Source organism: Numida meleagris, chromosome 1 (assembly GCF_002078875.1).
Source record: "Numida meleagris isolate 19003 breed g44 Domestic line chromosome 1, NumMel1.0, whole genome shotgun sequence".
Lineage (NCBI taxonomy): Eukaryota > Metazoa > Chordata > Aves > Galliformes > Numididae > Numida > Numida meleagris.
The window spans coordinates 47,831,785-47,850,963 of record NC_034409.1 but is presented as its reverse complement, the minus strand read 5'-3'; the positions used below and the strand labels follow the sequence as shown (position 1 = coordinate 47,850,963).

General features: G+C 36.5%; 1 protein-coding gene across 4 annotated transcripts in view; it reads left to right on the top strand.

The window, feature by feature from the left end:
• The window catches only part of UHRF1BP1L (UHRF1 binding protein 1 like), a 54,933-nt gene that overhangs the window by 34,133 nt on the left and 1,621 nt on the right, over positions 1–19,179 (top strand). For 2 of the 4 annotated variants that reach the window (XM_021409826.1, XM_021409906.1), the window contains 11 exons: positions 192–374; positions 472–569; positions 2,347–2,488; positions 3,209–3,402; positions 5,480–6,984; positions 7,421–7,596; positions 8,970–9,106; positions 10,336–10,486; positions 13,692–13,948; positions 16,089–16,197; positions 18,297–18,466. In XM_021409826.1, coding sequence (XP_021265501.1) covers positions 192–374; positions 472–569; positions 2,347–2,488; positions 3,209–3,402; positions 5,480–6,984; positions 7,421–7,596; positions 8,970–9,106; positions 10,336–10,486; positions 13,692–13,948; positions 16,089–16,197; positions 18,297–18,466 — 3,122 coding nt within the window. Of the gene's footprint in view, positions 1–191; positions 375–471; positions 570–2,346; positions 2,489–3,208; positions 3,403–3,905; positions 4,032–5,479; positions 6,985–7,420; positions 7,597–8,969; positions 9,107–9,962; positions 10,162–10,335; positions 10,487–13,691; positions 13,949–16,088; positions 16,198–18,296; positions 18,467–19,179 lie in introns of those variants that run through there. The other 2 variants (XM_021409986.1, XR_002442689.1) reach the window with 2 other exon arrangements.

Below are 19,179 nucleotides of genomic sequence, written 5' to 3'. Positions count from 1 at the left end.
CCAGCCCTCTGGTCATCTTTTCTGATCAACATCATTTATTTTATTATCAACAACTTATATTGTTCTATAATTGCAGTATGCGAAGGGGTTATATTTTGAATAAAATACAGTAGCGAAGTAGTGAAAACCTGTTATCCAGTCAGAAGCATGTTTACAAATGAAATGAATTAATATTTTTCTCTTATTTTCAGGAGACAGCTGCAATCACTGGATGCATTATAGTGATGCCACTAAAACCAGAAGTGGGTGGGCTCAAGAGTTATTAAATGAATTCAAAAGTAATGTTGAATTGCTTAAGCAGGCTGTGAAGGATCAAGGCATAGGTTCTCCTGCCACATCGCCACCTGCTGTATCTCCTCAAAAGCCACAAACAGGTACTTGGCTTATATTGCTGATGCTCTAATTCCATTAGCTGTTAAAACTATCCTAAGGATGACTGTTGTTTTCATTGTTTCCATCACTTTCCTACAGGCAAGGAACAGACACTGAAAGGAACTTCCCAGCAGCCAAAGGGCAAACTGATGTCTAGTCCTGTTGTGGTTAGACTTGCGGATTTCAATATATACCAGGTATGCTTCTTTGAGCTTAGAAAACTGGGGCTCCTTTGCCCTTGAATGCCATGTGAATATGTTTTTTCAGAGAGAGATCCAAAGTCCATTGAACTTGAATAGAGGTCTTTCCATTCATTATTGGATTAGACCTTTATGAACTTGCTTCTATGTTAAAATTGGTGGATATTTCCTTACTGACTTTATATTAGATAACCTATCACAATTATGTTTTAGATGCAATTCCTACCATCCCCCAAATCCTGACAGAGTTTCATCCTTCATTGTTGTTTGTTAGGTATCTAGTATTTTAATGTGTTCTTTTTTTTTTTTTTTTTTCATTTCATGTTTCTCTTATTGCTATCTTCTTCAAAGTGCAAAAACCATGACAATACGTTTTCTTTTTGTTTTTATGAAATATTAAATGAAGGTTTTTATTGTTCTCCGACACCTCTTTCACCCACTGATATTTTGAGTATTCTTTAACTATTAATTTTTTATTCGTTTCAGTTAGCAGTTCTAGTTGCTTGTTTTTGGTGCAGACAGGAGACAACTGGAGAAGGAATATAATTATGAAATGGTAGTGGTGTTGGAGGACCTACTCTACATTTCAGATCCTAACAGAAATGCCTAGTGTGTTCCCTTACTCATTGTTACTTCTGCTTGCTCTTGTTCCTGTTTCCAGGGCTTTTAGCTTTATCATTTCTGTTAGAGTGGGAGGTTGGAGCTTGCTTCATCTGGGTTTCAAGTGTTTTTATAATATCACTTTGTACTGTCAGTGTTTTCATTTGTCTTCTGCTCTTCAGATGCTTGTCGTCTTCTTCCTACACAGCTACCTTTTCAATGTTTTTAATGTCTTTTTTACAAAAATTTTACAAAAATTGTATACAAAAAATTACTCTGTGCCATTACTTTAAATTTGTGTTAATACAGAGATATGTGCAATTTGAAAGCAACTACATAGAGTGAAGCAGGCTTGTAAAGGTTATCTACTCATTATTTCCAGTGAAAGTAATGCAAGTATATCGTCACACATTCAATATTAAAAAATTGTCTAACTTCAGATTAGCAGTCAGACCTGCAAAGTGTTGGATGAAAGAGCTTTGTTTTGAAAATGTATATTTTTAACTATGGTATGTTTCATGAAATTTTGAGGCAAATATATATCAAAATGTCATCCCTTCCTTGATTCACAATTTACATTGGAAGAAAACAGAAATGGTAGATTATTGTTCTGTGATACTTTGATTCTCCTGTGAAGTAGACCTTTGGGCATAGCAGGGATGTATAAGTTTGGCTAGGTACATGCTGAACAGCTTGCTTAGCAGTGTTCAGTCCGCAGTTGGCCCATGTGCTGGAATTTGTCCTTTTGACAGTGCAAGAACGTCATAATACTTTTTGTTAACAAACTTATCTAGCTTATCCCATATCATCTAGATATGGGACCCTTTTGGAGAGCCAGTATGCAAATATGCCATGTCCTAACATAATTGCTTGTATAGAAACTGTAGTGTTTCCTATAAAGATATCAGTTTACTCTAGGTTTCTACTTTGAAAGTGACCTGCTTCACAAGAGTGAAAGGGATCGGGTACCTTTAACACCACAGTTTTTGTGTGCAACTGTTCTATGCAGACTCCTACTACAAGACAACTGGGTATTTCTTGTTTGTGCTTTATATAGTTGGAGGTCTACATCTGAGAGCAGTGGAATGTTACCCTACTAGGGGCAAAGCTTTGCAACTGAAGCTGCTTAATGATTTATAAAATGTAATGTATTAATGAAGTTAATCTTCTACAGGTCTCAACAGCGGACCAGTGCCGTTCTTCCCCTAAAACCTTGGTCTCTTGCAATAAAAAGTCACTTTATCTTCCACCAGAAATGCCAGCTATTCATATCGAGTTCACTGAATATTACTATCCAGATGGAAAGGACTTTCCTAGTAAGATATACATTTTTCTGTACCAATACATAAATCTTGTATGTAATTTTCACCTTTATGAAGCTTAGTCTTGATTCCAGGTTGATGATCAAAAACGGTTAATGGTTTTCTAAAATGAAAAGAACACAGCACTGCTTCATTTCTACTCCTCACAAATCCCTAGAAATATTGGCTTTTACAGGCATTGTTTATTAATTCTGAAAAAATTTGCAATATTTTTGTGAGACATTACTCATTCTTCACCATACACTATTTCTGTAGTTACACTGCCTGGCTATCTAAACACTCAAACTACTGTAGTTGTATCTAAGATGCAATGAAAGATCTGCAGGAGCTGATTTCATTAATGTGTTATGGGGCTGGCCCTGTTCTATATTACAGAAATGTCAGTGGTTTTCTTGGGGATGGAACATGAGGGCAGCAAATCTCCTTGGTCCTGCCCTTCTTTGGTAATGAGGACAGCCACCTCCTTTCCTCTGACTCCATTGTATTTTAGTAATTTAAAGTCAAAAATCCAGTTTGTTGCTTCAGGTGAAGGGAAAGGAGTATCGCTTTAAGCTTCCCTTATGCAAAAGAATGAGTTTCTGTTACTCTGATGTAAAATACAAATGGAAATAGAAGTCTATGCTTATTTTAAAAGAAAACAACAACAACAAAAAACCCACAAAGACCCTATATGTTTTACGTGTTCTAATGATTTTGTTTTGTCTTCTCTTTTAGTTCCTTGTCCAAATTTGTATGGCCAGCTGAATGCTTTACAGTTCACCCTGGATGAGAGAAGTATTCTTTGGCTAAACCAGTTTGTGTTGGATTTGAAACAGAGTCTTATTCAGTTCATGGCCATGTACAAGTTAAATGACAATTCAAAATCAGATGAACATGTTGATGTCAGAGTTGATGGACTAATGTTAAAGGTATAATGCCATTGATGAGGGATTTTGAGGTTCTTTGGAAGAAAATACTTTTACTCTGAAAAGCTATTAGCCAAGCAGCTTAAAGAATAAATGAGCAAACAACCCATGCAGTAAACAGTACCACTCTAGGAAAGCAATGCAAATATGATTTGAATGGAAACATCTTTCTTGATACTAATTCATCTATGTCCTATGGTTTTTCTTCTTTTTTTTTTTTTCAGTTGAAGATCTAAATCGAGACTATTAACAAAAAATCTTTCACTGCATTTATTTCACTATGTTCAGTAAAGCTTACATTGCGAAAAAACTTGAGGACTAACATTAAAATAACTATATTAAAATAGCCAAAACCTCATATTTACAAGGGACCTTCCTTGCTCCTCTGGTTGTAGTATATCAGAGCTCTTTGGTCTTGTTAGGGAATGTCTAGTGTAAAGAAACTGCTCCATCTGAAGGCATGTGTCCTTCTCCACAACCCACTTTTACCATTTTCTGTTTCACAGTGGCCCTTTGCTGTAGTTCAGGTACAGAAGTCTGTTCTCTGCATGTTTATTCCAGAAGAACGGCATTAGATATTACAGCTGTACATCAGCTTTTTGTCTTCCTTAACATCTTCTTTGAAAGTGAAGGTTTGTCAAGCCATCTTTTTTTTTTTCCTTGCTTGATTTGCACTGGGCATCTGCTTCCAAGGTTCAGAGGTGGAAAAGAAAAATCTTTTCAGTAATGTCCACAGGAGAGTTTTCAAGGGTTCTAAAAATTTAGCAGCTTATAGAAAGACTGTTGCCTTCCTAAGCCTCTCATTGCGTGTTCAATGAATCTCTAAAAGGGTATGATGAAGTGGTGCTGAATGAAAAAATTATCGAGGGTTAACAACCAGTCAGCTGCAAGTACAGGCTGATAAAATATTTAATGACTGTATGTGAATAGCCCACTAAACTAAGAGAAGGTAGAACTAAAGTACCCATAAATTCCTCAAACCCTGATTCATATTATTTATTTAATTCTATCTTAACTGCATTATTTTTTTCATTCTAATGAGTTATGAATCTTTATTACTGGTGTGCATGATGTTTACATATTATACTTGATTACTACATAGTTACGTATTTGGTTATTTTCTTCTGAGTCCTTTTATTTAGATGAGAAGGCTTAGTCACTTCCATCTTTTAAGTGTCTTTAGGATGAATTTTTTACTCTGATCTTTCTAGATTGAATATGAAGATGTTATAACACAAGGTATTATCACTGATACTAGCAAGATGAGTGTGGGCAGAGTGCATATGAGCAATATCAGATACAGGAACAGGCATTAAATACACATTTCCGTTAAAACTCAAACTAAAGGTATTCGGGTTAAAAGTAATTCTAGAATACTCACATATTTTGAGAATTTTTAGAAGTTGGAGTGTACTTTGATTTTTTTTTTTTTTTCTTAACAGAAAATTGTGGTTTTCAGATAATTGTGATGCAGTACCTCTTCTGTATTCTGCAATGTTGAGAATATTACCTCTGTTAGCATATTTGGTTGTTTTCTTGTATTTTACAGTGCAAATAAAATACTGTACTACTCAGAGCAGGAAAAAACCGTGTCTGACAAAGCAGATTTAAAGGAACAGAATTACAATTTGGAGTTCAAAAGTTTAAATACTTTGAGCACTTTGAGAAACTTTATACCAAGCCATTTCTGAATTGAACTAAGAAATGAGAAACTTCAGTCCTAAATCTACGTCTTTTAGACAAGAAAAGCCTGGGTCCCATATGTTTTTGTAAAAACATTGAGTTTTAGATACCATGTTATCCCTTTTAAAAATTAGAAGAAATATAAACGATAATTTGCAAGCCTGTCTTTTCCCCTTGTGTCATGGGTTGAGGGCCTTTTACCTGCGATGTGGGGCTAGGCCCTTCCCCAGCGGGAAAACCATGGTACCTTGTTCCTTTACTAGTGTACTTGAGTTCTCATAAAATTATAATAATATTTCTATATTTTAGCTCTTGTAGTGGCTGCTGTTATTAATTTTTTAATTGTATACTTAATCTACATCTTTATAAGTAGATGAAATATATTTATCTCTTGCAGTTCATCATCCCAGCTGAAAGTAAACTTGAAATTCATAAAGATCAACCTCGTGCACTTTCCATTCAAAGTTCAGAGATGATTGCTACAAATACAAGATACTCACCAAACTGCAGACACTCTGATCTGGAAGCTTTGTTTCAGAACTTCAAAGACTGTGAATTTTTTAGCAGAACTTTCACAACATTTCCTAAGTCCCAGAAGAATTTTAATCTCTTGCATCCAATCTTCCAGAGACATGCTAATGAACAAGATACTAAAATGCATGATGTTTATAAAGGTTATATCATCCCCAAATTGAATAAATATGCGTTAAAGACATCTGCAGCTACTGATGTTTGGGCCTTGCATTTTTCTCAGTTTTGGATAGATTATGAAGGAACGAAAAGTGGGAAGGGGCGACCAGTAAGCTTTGTGGACTCATTCCCTCTTTCACTTTGGATTTGCCAGCCACTACGATTTGCAAAGTCACAAAAAGAGCTTTTATCACGCAATCAGCCTGCTTTTAACATTCCAAAAAGTGAATCTAGTGATCTTGCTAATAGGCTGCAACGTAAAAAACTTCTAAAAGAATATTACAGCACTGAGACAGAGCCCTTGGCCAATGGCATTCAAATGTCTCATTTCTCGGACGCTTCAGGAGTGCTTTCTGAAAGCTCTTCCTCTGATGCAGATGTACATGTTCTTGTCCATGTTCAAAAGCATGTAAGCATGCAGATCAATCATTACCAGTATCTTTTTTTGCTGTTTCTCCACGAATCCCTTGTATTGCTCCTGGAAAACTTAAGGAATGATGTAGAAGCAGTGACAGGAAAACCTGCAAAGCAAACAGATATCTGCATTGGGATCCTATTGAAAAGTGCAGAACTAGCCTTACTACTCCACCCAGTGACTCAGGGAAACCCATGTAAGTCTCCAGTTGTGGAAGAAGAAAGTCCTATGGCATCAGAGCTCTCTCCTTTGGGGAATGGAGAAGTTCTTAATTCAGAAAACAAAGCAGTCAATAATAAGATGGAACAAGCTGGTATTAATAATATCGATTATGAATCAGACTGTAAGCCTATGAATGCTGAAGTTAAAGGCGTTTTAATGGATCCTCTTTTGTTTAAATCAGACAGTACTATAGATTTTCAGAAAGGAACGTCACTTTCAGATGATGCATCGGATAAAGGTCTGGGAGATACCAGTGAAGGAGGAAGCAGTGGGCTTTTTAGTCGAAGTGATTCAGAGGAGGTCTATGGACCTCTAAGTGACAAAAGTGGTTTGCATCATAGGGATTCACTGTCCATTTTAAGTAAGAGAGAAGATTCTACAGAATTTTTCATTGATAAAGAGGATGACAAAAGTATGTTCTCAAATAAGTTAAATGAACAGGAAGGTACAGCTGAAGCCTGTCTTAACCAAGTCACTGACTTGGAAACAGAAACTGCCTTAGAATCTGAAGAGCTTGAAATTAACAAAGAGAAGGTGACTTCAGTTAGAATGTTTGCATCCCAATCTTCATCAAGGTATAGAAGATCTAATACTACATCAGTTTTACTGCTATTTGAAAAATATTTCTCACTCTTGTTGTCTGTGTCTGTTTGATAATGGTCAGTAAAAGTGGACCTATCTACCATCTAGTAGATGAAAATTTTAAACGTATATAAATTCTGAAGATATGTGGTGGCATTCAGTAAAAGATAAAATGAAAATGAAATTAATTGGTTTAAACAACTTGTTTAACTTTCACTTTAAATGTTACAAAATATGTATTGAGAAAAATATTGACATACGTACAGGAATGCATGTTGTTTCTTTGCTTGTCTGTTCCATGCCAAAGGATTGTAAAATAATCAGATTTTTTTTCTTTTATATCTTGTCTGGCTTAGATGACTTTTCTAAAGTAACTTCTAGGAAGTTCCCTTAATGTGAAACAATTCCTTATGTCTTTATGTTTCAAAGTGCAAAGCCTAAGGAACGCTGCCCGTCCAGCCTTCCTGCGTTCTCTGTTTCCTACAAGAATATGAAAAGAAGTCCATCACAGGTCTCTCTGGATACCATCTCTATTGATAGTATGATGCTAGAGGAGCATTTCGTGGAGAGTGATGGAAGTGATAGCCAAAGCTTTTTAGAAAAAGGTAAATACACTTAACAAAATGTTTTTAAGCAATGCATGAAAATGTTGTTCGTTACTAAAATAATACTCAGATGGATTGTGGTGCAGCAAATGGTGGTTATGTTACAGCACTATTTCTGGTAGCTCCACTAGTGAGTAATACCAAGTATTTTTACAAGATGTCATCTCAAGGGAAAGCAATTGGTTGTGCTACTTGAGTAGTGCAACTTAATTTAAGCACTACGTAATTTTCATCTCTTGAGGAGAGCTAATGCATTGCAGTGCTGTGTTGGAACCCTGAATTAAGCAAACTGTTTCCTTTAAGTACTTGCTTCAGCCATAAGTTTTTGCAGGCTTGTACACTGAAATACACTTGAAATGGTAAAGAAGCTTAAATTTTAAGAGTAGATGTTGGGGGGGGCGTATGGGGAATGATTTTCATGAATACTTGTCATGCTAATCACCAGGCAGATAATTTAGTAGTCTATTCGCAGATCATTCCTTATAAAGCAGTTCCTACCTATTGACTTTGTAACAGCAAAAACTTGTTTAATTTTTGCTCGTCTGTATATGAGCCTTTGATTCTGATCTGTGTGAGGGAGTAATTCAGCCATATGGTAATTGTCTCTATATGTCTATATGTTTCCTAATGTCAGGAAATACAATAATAAGACATTATTGGTACCTGTTTTCTAATGAGTCCTATTTTTGAATTAGAATGACAATATTTTTTTCTATGGATTTATTCTTCTAGGCCAAAAAGAAATAATAATAATTCTTCACTTGCAAACCTGTTGTATGTTTTGGATTGCAGGAGTATTCGTACATATGTAGGAGTATCCCTTAAAATAAATCTTCCATTTTTAATAGCCTTTATATGTCTTTTTAACTTAAACACTATTTAACTGCAAGTTAAGTCTGCATGCTTCTTAGTTGTCAAGGAAACAATAACCTCAATGATCACTCTAATGAAAAAAAAATATACGTATCTCATTTCTTTAAACATAAAACTGCATTTGCTTTAAAGGTGCCGTATGGTATTCTAGATACACACCTTGGAATCCTTAACCTTTTTTCTGCTGAATTAGATAGATGTTTGAGTTAGAAAACTAAAAAAGGCCCTTCACAAATTTTCAGGCAATCCACATAGAGCGCCATTTCATTTTTGTCACCACCCTGCCTTACTTGCATAGCATCTAAAACTTCAAACTCTTTGTATGTGGAATAGATTTGGCAGTTCAGTCATAGGTATTTGTTTAATAAGCCGTTCAGCTCATTTTTTAAAAATGAGTTTGTGTATGCATACAGTATCTGACACTGACTTTATTCTTAATGCAACAGTGATTTAGGCTATGCTGTGCTAACTTTGCATTTTTTCTGACATGTGTGTGGAAGGTATTACAGCCACAAACTATCAAAGCCCATCAGAAAATGCCCATGAAGGAGGCACAGTGATTGAAAATTGTGATGGGTCATCTCCAGATGCCATGAGTGCTGCTTCAGAAAATGCCCATGAGACTAGTGAAGAAATGGTAATACTATTGATTTCCATTAGAAACATGGTTTGGTAACTTAAAGATGAAAATAGAGCAAAAATTAATACTTTTTGAGGGGATTTTCAAGTAGTTTTGGGAGATTTTGTTAGTGCATTACATAGGCCTGTGGATCTGGTACAATAAGTACAAATGAAGATTATAATCCGAGCTATGCTGAGCATTCTCTATCCTTGTTTTCTGCTCTATAGCTACCATTAATAAATTACAGTAGCTATTTTAAAATGCCAGAAATTCTTTCTGTTTTAGTGCATAGCAATATTTTGTAATATCATCATGTTCTTCTATGCTCTTAAGTATGGAATATGGTATTTTAAAAGTTTTTTTTCACATTGAGCATAAATTAACCATTGTAATTTGAATGTCTCTAAAATGGAGATGTTTCCTCAGCAGTTGTAGCATTCTGTAGTATTTGCAAATAGGAGTTTACCAGTGGTCAGAATTGTGTCAGGACAATGGCCGGTATTTAGTGAGGACTGTAAAAACAGGGGATGTAGGAAAATATCCTCTTCCCGAGACACCATGCCAGCACCACCTTTTTTTTCATTTGCTTATTTACTTACTCCTTGCTGATCTTCACACTAATCAGTACTTCTTCAGTTATATTCTTGTATCAGTTAAGATCATGAATAAGAAACCCAAGTATGTATGGGTCAAATGAAACAGTAAATTTCATTTTCATTTAAAAAATAAATCAGAAAAACATAGCTCATTTAAATGATTGCTTCCTTGCAAATAAGCTCTCAGTCACTTGTGCATATGAGTAATATGGACGGTACTAAGTTCACGCAGCTTGTTACACAAATATATGCTGGCATGTTTGTTCTACTTGCAGAATATAACAGGAAAAAAATGGAAAAGTGAGCTCAAATTTCTAGTAATGATGATGGACACATATTTCAATACCGAAGCTGACTTCTGAAACTGGCTTCTACTTTTTTCAAAAGACACTGCAAATAGAGGAAAAAGGACTGACTGCTGTGCGGATTATGAATGCAAGACTCTTGTCTGAACAGACAATTGAGCCAAACTATTGTCAATCCAATGGGTGCAAAAAGAGAAGAAGAAATGGGAAAACTTTGTGTGTAAGAGTTATGGATATAAAGATTTTTTTCGAGAAGGGGAGAAAGGTTTAGGCAACTTCAGGGACAATAAACAATATAAATTCAATTTAAAATCTTGTTTTTTATCTTATTTTTTGTTGACAGATGTCTGTTGTGGTTTTCCAAATATTTGGTGTTAATGGTGAAATTGACATCAGAGGTGAAGACACAGAAATATGCCTTCAGGTCAACCAAGTGATACCAAATCAACTTGGAAATATCAGCGTTCGACACTATCTTTGCAACAGGACTGTGGGTAAGAACTAACAATGAGATCTCAATTAAAAAAAAACAAAACATTTATTGCATTGAATTCTCCTGATTATTTTTTTTAAATTCAACTAAGTTGCATTATATTCTGTTATTGTTTCAATTCCGTTCAATTCCGTTACTGCTCTAATGATACTTTGCTTAATTGTACCTTGTCTTAAATGACTGTTTCTGAGGACAGTTTATTATTTTTTCCAACATTCTGTGCGTTAAATTAAAACCCACAGATTAAGCTAATTTATAATCTGTGCTTTAAGAAAAGTGAAAACTGCCAGGAAAGATGAGCTACCATGACGTCCTTTTTTTCCTTTCTTTTTTTCCCTAAAGCTTGATACGAATGTAGTTACATGCCATGCATTGGCACCACTAGATCAACTAGTGTATTAAGTCAGAGCTGTTCTTGGGTGTGGATCCATGTGCATTCTCTGCCAGAAAACCTAGCTCACTTACTGGGAGGTTTTTTTCTTGGCTTGCTGTATTGGCATTCCACTTTGTCACAGTTTGTTTTCCTCCCCTTTGCCAGCCTTCTACACAGATTGCTGTATGCCAGCTCTGCTGCACTGTAGGGTTTTGGGGGTGGATCCCTGATGCACCTGCCTTCTGCTTCTCGTTCATCTCCTTTCCCAGGAAAAAGTTACAGCAGTGGTTGACTGCCATTTATTTCCAGCCTTGCAGCAGTATGGATTTTCTTTAGGAAGCTTGATGATGCAGCGGCCTTTGAAGTCCTAGCTAAAAACAAAACAAAAACAAAAAAAATGATGGTAAGCTGAGTGATTGCCAGCAGCTGCTGCTTGTGCAGCTCTTGCATGATGTTACAATTGTGTTCTTGCATCTGAAGACAAGAGGGAGGTCCAGCAGGGGAGGATCTATGTCTGACTTTCAGTTCATGCGTCAGCAGACAGGTTTGGTTATCTGTCATGTCCTTGTAAAAGCAAGAGGGAGTAAATAGTAAAAACAACAACAACAAAAAAGCAAGCACAACATATGCTACAACTTTTTGTAGCTCTAATCCAGAAAGAAGGGAATTAGGTACTAAAGTCCTTAAACATTCCTGAGAGGAAGAGAGCCGCTCCCGAGTAGAGACTCTACACTTGGCTTTGTTGAACCTTGTGAAGTTCTCCAGGGCCCACCACTTGAGCCTTATTAATTTGACCAAGCAGAGTGCCAGTGTGACTTATGAAATAATTGCCTGGTTTTCGTCAGTTTTGATCTGTGCTGTTTCTGGTTTGGAGTATCAAAAACCTAAATCCTTGAACACTGATGGCTGTGAATGGTTACTATAGCATTGCAGGAGAAATTAACAGTGTACCAACTACGCCTTTTAAAAATATGTTCACGTACTGCAAACATCTTTTCTTTGATGGGCAGCCTAAGTATGTCTGTAGAGACACGATGTATCAAAAAGCGTATGTCTCATGAATGTAACGTGATCAGCAGAGACATCTTGGAATTTTAACCAAGTGCCTTGTGAACTGGGTGCGTAATTTCAGAAAGAACACTAGTGCTGTGAAGTATCTTTTTTTGTAAATTGGGAGGTGTGCAGGATAAGCATTACTGAATAGATATTTTTTGCTTTTTTTTTTTCTCCCCAAGTTAGACGTTATATGTACTGCTAACAGCAGAGTGCGCAGTGCTTTAAACTGTGTAGGAATCTCTGATCTAGAAGCAATGTAGCTAACTTGCAACTCACCAGCATACTAGTTTCTGTAATTGTTTTTGTAGTGCTTGTCAGATAATTCAGAGTAGGTTATCTCTGAAACAGAGGGGTAAAGGGTAACAAATACGGTATGCTTTATGACTTAATGTTAGTACACAGCAAAGCAGTCACCACAGGAAACCATAAAATCACAGGACAATTGCCCTCATTCCTTACCTTTAGTTTCAGCTTGGCCTGTTGTCTCTCAACCAAGAACCACTGTGAAGATCCTGGCTCTGTCTTTTTTATAACCTCATCCTAGGTATTGGAAGACTGCTTGTAGACTTCCCCTAAGCCATTTCTTCAGCTTTACTATAATTGCTCACATTTGCACAACCAGAAATGAAGAAGGGGAGATTTCAACAAACTGCATGTCAGTAATGTGGGGAGAGGAGAAAAAATAAGATAAAAGAAACTCAAATAGAAAGGAAGTTTTAATCCATCTTTAGGTTTAATCTTATCTACTTCTTTTTTCCAATTTCTAAGCTCCTATGTATTGGATATGGCTGAAGTAACCAGAGGTTAAACAAAAAAAGCATCTCTGTGGAAAAAAAAAATCTCATTTTAGTTCTGTCTTCAAATCTGTTTAACAGGTGGATGCCCTACTAATATAAACAGATGTAATTCAGATGGCTTTACTTGACTTACTTTGTTTTCAATTATCTTTTTCAAATTTCAGTGCTTGCTTCTTAATATAATTGCTGTGAACATTATGTGCTTTTTTTATGTAGATTATTTTGCTAGGTCAGCCATCGCAGCGACAGATATGAATTAAAAAAAATCCCTTGGGGTAGTTATTTCTGGCGATGAACCCTCTTTTTCTGAAGTACAAATGTATATTGGACTTATTTTCTCAATATCTCATTACCTTAAATCATTAATTTTATTTCTAGAACTGTTCAGTTGAGTGTTGCAATTGTCCTTACTGGTTAAAAAACTGAATCTAACAAGAGAATACTAGCTCCTTTAAGGTTCAAATCTGCTGCTACAAACAATAGAAGCAACATATGGTCACGTTCTCTATCTTAATTGCTGTTTATGTTCTAATGTGTTAGCAAGTACGTTGCTGTGTCAGGAAATTCTACCTTTTCAAGAGAATACCTGCTCTCCTGAGGGTGTGAACTGATTTGCATGTTTTTCTGAGTTAAAATTGAAGGAGTTGGTGGAAAAATATGAAAATAATTGCTTTTTGATTGTCGAGGCATTGAGTAAATACAAATCTTTTGTGTGTAACAATACTTCTATATTGTCTCGTTTGTCACAGTGAAGCACAAGTACTTGTTATATACTGCAAATTTCTCTTTGTACTTTTAAGTGAAGCGATTACAAAATCAGTCTGAATTTACTATGTACATGCAGTGCTGCATTATCCTGAGTAATACTTCTAGAATACTTTTGGAAAACTATTTGGATAATAGAGATGGAAGTAAATGAACCATAATTGCTTTTTGTACATTGCAAAATTTTAATGCAAATTTATTTTCCTTTTGCACAGGTTCTGATTGTAAAGCTGTGGCTGGACCAGTTAAACCATCGCCTGAGATTAGTCTGAGATGGGAAAGTGGGCCCAGTGCCATCATACATTCTCTGCTGGCTGTAAAAAATGGTTTTCTTCAGTGTCACGTTGAGAACTTCAGCGCTGAATTTCTGACGTCTTCCCTCACAAACATTCAGCATTTTCTAGAAGATGAAGCTGTTGCAGAAGTGATGCCTATGAAGATAAAAGTTTCTAATGCCATGATTAATTTAAAAGTATGTTAACAAAGAGCTATTTAACTGCTTTAAGGCAACTGCGTTTTCATTTCTTTGATAATAACTTGCTAATCTGAATACAGTTAACTTCAAAGAAACTGCTGTCATTTCTTGTAATGTCTTCAGATAATACAAAAACAATTTAAAAATCCAAAGATTTGGTTAACTCTGTGGTATGCCCAGAGAGGAATTCTCTGCACAACCAAGCTATTTACATAAATCAGTATTTTTACTTTTTTTTAAACATCCTCTCCTAGTCACTTTTGTAGAGTGACAAGGTTTGGGAGTATTACAGGTAAGGTATTCAATATTTCTAAAGGCACTGTGGGTTTGGTTTTCGTTTTTTATTTTTAATGTAGGGTTTTTTGATTAGCAAAGTAATGGTATTTTAATTACAAAACAGTTTTTTGAGGTTAACTTTCTCTGCGACTTTTCAGGACAGTTTTGTAATGAAAGTTTAGTACAAAATAAGGAAAAAATAACAAGGATTCCAGTTCAAACCTCTTGAATGCTGTTTCTCCAAACTCAGATTTTCAGGTTCTGCCCTACCTAGAAACAGTTACTAAATGCAGCTTTTCTCACCACTCTAGCTTAAAATAGTAATGCTAAGAGGACAGTGCTTCTCAGGTCTCCTCAAAGACATTCTTTCAGACAACTAAAGGAAGTGGTGAGTTCTGTGCTGCGGAACCATTGGATACAAAAATGAGGACAGTTCAAAAAATAATAACAAAAAATCATTGTAAGATTACTTTGGAAATTAATAATCACTCATGTAAATGACGAACACAATGAGAACTGGAGTTGTAGGTCAAATTCTGTATCTGAGGCTAAGGCCTTGATTCTGTTAAGATCATTCTTGACTAAAACGTCAGCTGTTGCCTGTACAATGTTCTGCTCAGACTTGAATACCAGACTGCATCAGTGTTCCCTCCTCCTTTGTGCAGCTTCTTCATTCCCTGAGGATCCTTAAGCACTCCTTTAGGGCTATTTCTACAACAGAAGTAGTGCAAGGACATTTGTTAAGAATGGATCTGTTCCCCAGATTGCAGTGCATCACAAATGTGAATGCCAAAGTGGGAAAAGGAAGTTACAGTCATCTAAATCTAAAAAACAGGGTTGTGCTGGCTTATTGGCAAAAAAAGCAGACTTAGGCAAACTGTTCTTGATAGAACAGCTGTTTGAGGTGGGGAATATACACCAATAAAATGGCAATGAGATTGTGATTGACAGTGTAAGCACTCAAGTGCACACTCAGCAGTGCATACATTACAGTGAAGTTGTTTGTGATGGCTGACCAGTGACAGATTTGGCACACAGATGATTCATTTCTGTATCATTGCTGGTAACGGAGAGCAAGAGAGCATGGTTCAACCATATGCCCCACTGTCTATTTGGTGCTGTGTGTATTCTTCTGAACAAGAATTGTTGCAGGGTGTTTTGTGAGGAAAAAGAAACAAAACCTTCCTTAAACTCCTGATTTGTTTTTGTACTTTCTGCCGCAATCTCAGTGATGCTCAAGAAACTTTGGCAGTTACATCTCATCAATGTTCTTGCTATGTGCTTAATGATAATATGTATGATTTTTCTGCATTAACCTGCTTGACAGGGATAATGAACTATAAAGATCTCCTGGGGAGACCCCAAAGGAAGTAATTAGCGGTGTTTTCCTTCCGCTGAGTACAGTAATGAACTGAATTGCAGCTGGCGGTATACCAAACTAAATTCTAAAAAGATGAAGTTCTGTCAAGAATGGTAGCTGTCCCATTGAATCTTCAAATAGGTCAGGGGAAAATCAGATACTATATAGTGTGGGCTTCTTATCTCTGACTCTGAGACCTCCTGAGCTAAAGAGCATCTTCAGTTGGGATTAAATCATATTGAAATCTCTGTGAAAATACTTTGAAGTATTTTAGCCAGACTTTATATATTGAGTTCAGCAGACTTACTCGAGAGATAAATTTAGGCCTTTAATATGATCCACAGAAAAAGAATAAAGCAGAAGTATAGTGGAGATCCCATTAGAAAATTCTGCTCTGAAATGTTCCCTTTCAAGTTTCATTAAAGAAACTTACGTTTAATTTAACATCTTAGCAATTTTGATTTCCTGGTAAACTCATTTTTGGATACTTGTATTTTTCAGGATGATAGTCCACGTGAAAATCTCAAGGCATGTGAGTTAGTACCCATAAAACTACACATTGACATACTCTGGATAGAAAGAAATGATGATGGCTGTTTCTTCATTAGAGGTTTGTATCTTTCAGCCCCTGGCTATCTCAATATTATAATCCAATTATTACTAATTCTGTTTTTTTATTTGTGTAGACATGTAGCTAGTAATGAAAAGGTAACTGATGGTAATTTATGTAAGTAGTGCTGTGACAGGCCTTAATTCTAAGTGTGGTCACATAGAAGAAATTTACCTTTTTGAGCAGTGTGTTGTTTGTGGTAACAACCTGCAGCTGAATCTGTCCACAAGGAATATGCATAAAACTCCATCAGGGTTTGTTTCATCAGTGCACATCTCTCCATCAGGTGTCTAAGAGTCCCTCAAGAGACTACAAACAAAAAGTTGCATTTCTTTAAAATTCAATGAGATAGCTGTCTGCTTGCTTTATGGATTTTTTGTGTGTGTGTTACGGGTAGTAGATAACCTTTTGTTTTACAATGTGTGCTATTTGAGAAGTTCAGTAAGGTATTTTAATTAGTGCATATTATGGTAATATCCTGGCTAGAATGACTAGGTTTGTGCTGAGACTTGCACTTCAAATAGAGATTTAAATGTGTACCTTTTATGAAATGTTTATAATGTGTTAATTTTCTTTTCTACATATATAGCCAAATACTGAATACTGATAACTGTTGTCTTTTACAGATAGGTAAAAAATATCAGAGTAATCTGGTCATAGAATTATAGAATTGCTCAGGTTGCTTAAAGATCATGAAGTCCAACTGCAGCCTAACCATACTACCCTAACAACCCACTACTAAATCATGTCCCTAAGCACCACATCCAAACAGTTTTTGAACACATTCAGGGATGGTGACTCAACCACCTCCCTGGGGAGCCTATTCCAGTGCTTAACAACCCTTTCTGTAAAGTTTTTCCTGGTATCCAACCTAAACCTCCCCTGGCACAACTTGAGGCCATTTCCCCTTGTCCTGTCACCTGTCACCAGTGAGAAGAGACCAACCCCGCTCTCACTGCAATCGCCTTTCAGGTATTTGAAGAGAGCAATAAGGTCTCCCCTCAGCCTGCTCTTCCCCAGACTAAACAGCCCCAGTTCCTTTAGTCTCTCCTCGTAGGGCATATTCTCCAAGCCCTTCACCAGCCTTGTTGCCTTTCTTTGGACCTGCTGCAACACCTCTGTGTCCTTCCTGTATTGAGGCGCTCAAAACTGAAAACAGTACTCAAGGTGGGGCCTCACTAACACCAAGTACAGGGGCAGGATGACTTCCCTAGTCCTGCTCACCACCCCATTCCTGATACAAGCCAGGATGCCATTGGCCTTCTTGGTCACCTGGGCACACTGCTGGCTCATACTCAGCCGACTGTCCATCACTACCTGTACTGTCCTACCCCTTGCTCAAAGCAGGGGCAGATTTTGGCCACCTTCAGATATTAGACATGGGAGGAAAGAGTAATTTAATGAGAAAATTTAGAAGGATTGAAAAAAAAATTATTAGAATACTAAGATGCCCCCATTTCACACTTGGTGTACAGCAGTATGTTTTAATAGACATAATAGTGCACTTCAGTTAGGAAGTTTCCTTAATAGCAAGCACTTCAAGTTATTTTCTAATTTAAAATCTTAGTTTTGCAGGTTTATACATAAATGCAGTCTTCAGATCTGGTTTGGACCTGCAGACATTACTGCAGTGGCAATATTAATGGTTCTCTAACTTGTGCCCTCCTCTCCCCTCAGTTTCAATGCATGTTCCAGGCATCTCATAATGAAGATCTGAAATACGCAGTTATTCAAATATGCTTTTTTAATTGTGAACTCTGTTGTCTTCATTGTATAGCTAATTACTCAGACTGCATTCTGTGTAGCGATGATAGCACTCTGTATACAAATGTGATAATTTTCTTCAAGGTAGAAGATGTGTGTTGTTTCTTCTTACACCTCCTTCCTTTCTCTATTCCTCCAAAAGAGTATTTGGCTTCTATTTCCATTTCATTTCAATTTTTATATTTAATTTTGGAAGGTAAATATAAACATGCCAAATGTTACAAGTGTATGTGTTGAGGTGGCTTTAGTTTACTGCTGATGACGATTAAACTTTATTTACAAAAAAAAAAGACATAAATGTAAACACTGCTCTCAAGCATCTTTCTGTGATACAGACAATCAAAGAGTAAATGATGTGTCAAAGATGAAGAATTCAAGTAGTGCACTGCAGCAAGCAACAAGACCTGCAGGACATAAAACACAGGACCAAGCTACACAGACTACTTGTGAAATTGCCAGCCCAGTTAAATCAAACAGGGATTCAGCTGACTTCATCAAAAATGAGGTATTAAGAATTCCCTTTTTTTTTTTCTTTTTTTTTCCCCCTACCCCTCTAACTTGCTACAATCATCCCAATTGTTAGATTATCTGAGAGTGAGCCAGGGGTTTACTTCTGTTTAGAAATCTGTTTGAGTTGGAAAGTATAAATTGCAGATAATAAAGTATGGCTCAGTACATAGATAAGCAAAATGAGTTTAATACTGCTTTCTAAACAGAGTGGTAATACACTGCAGACTCCATATCAGATGGAGTTTTATGAAGGAGAGAGTCACAAACTATGTAATACTCCTCTTTTCCTTCTCCCCATCTCCCTGATTCCTGTACAGCCCAACTATCAAAGGCAAAGGACTAGATGGCTGAGCCAGGTTCTTACTAACCTGTCAGTCATATCTGGATTTTGAATTGATGGTGACAAAATTCACACATCAGTTTAGCTTTTTTTTTTCCACTGGGTAAGAATCCATTGTTAGACCTCAGAACGTAGTGTTACTTCCACTCTGCTCCAGAAAGGAAATGCAATAACTGAAAGGTGGCATCTGGGGTGTCTTGCCTTTTGAGCTGTCTGCATCAATTCTCTGTTTTCTGTTGTCATTATCTCAGAATTGGTCACCTGACCCCAACAGACCTTCCCCAAACTATGGGTGTGACCATTGATGTTGGCCATTTTAGAAGTTACTGTAGTGGATAATGTTGACATTATGCAGAAATACCAATAAC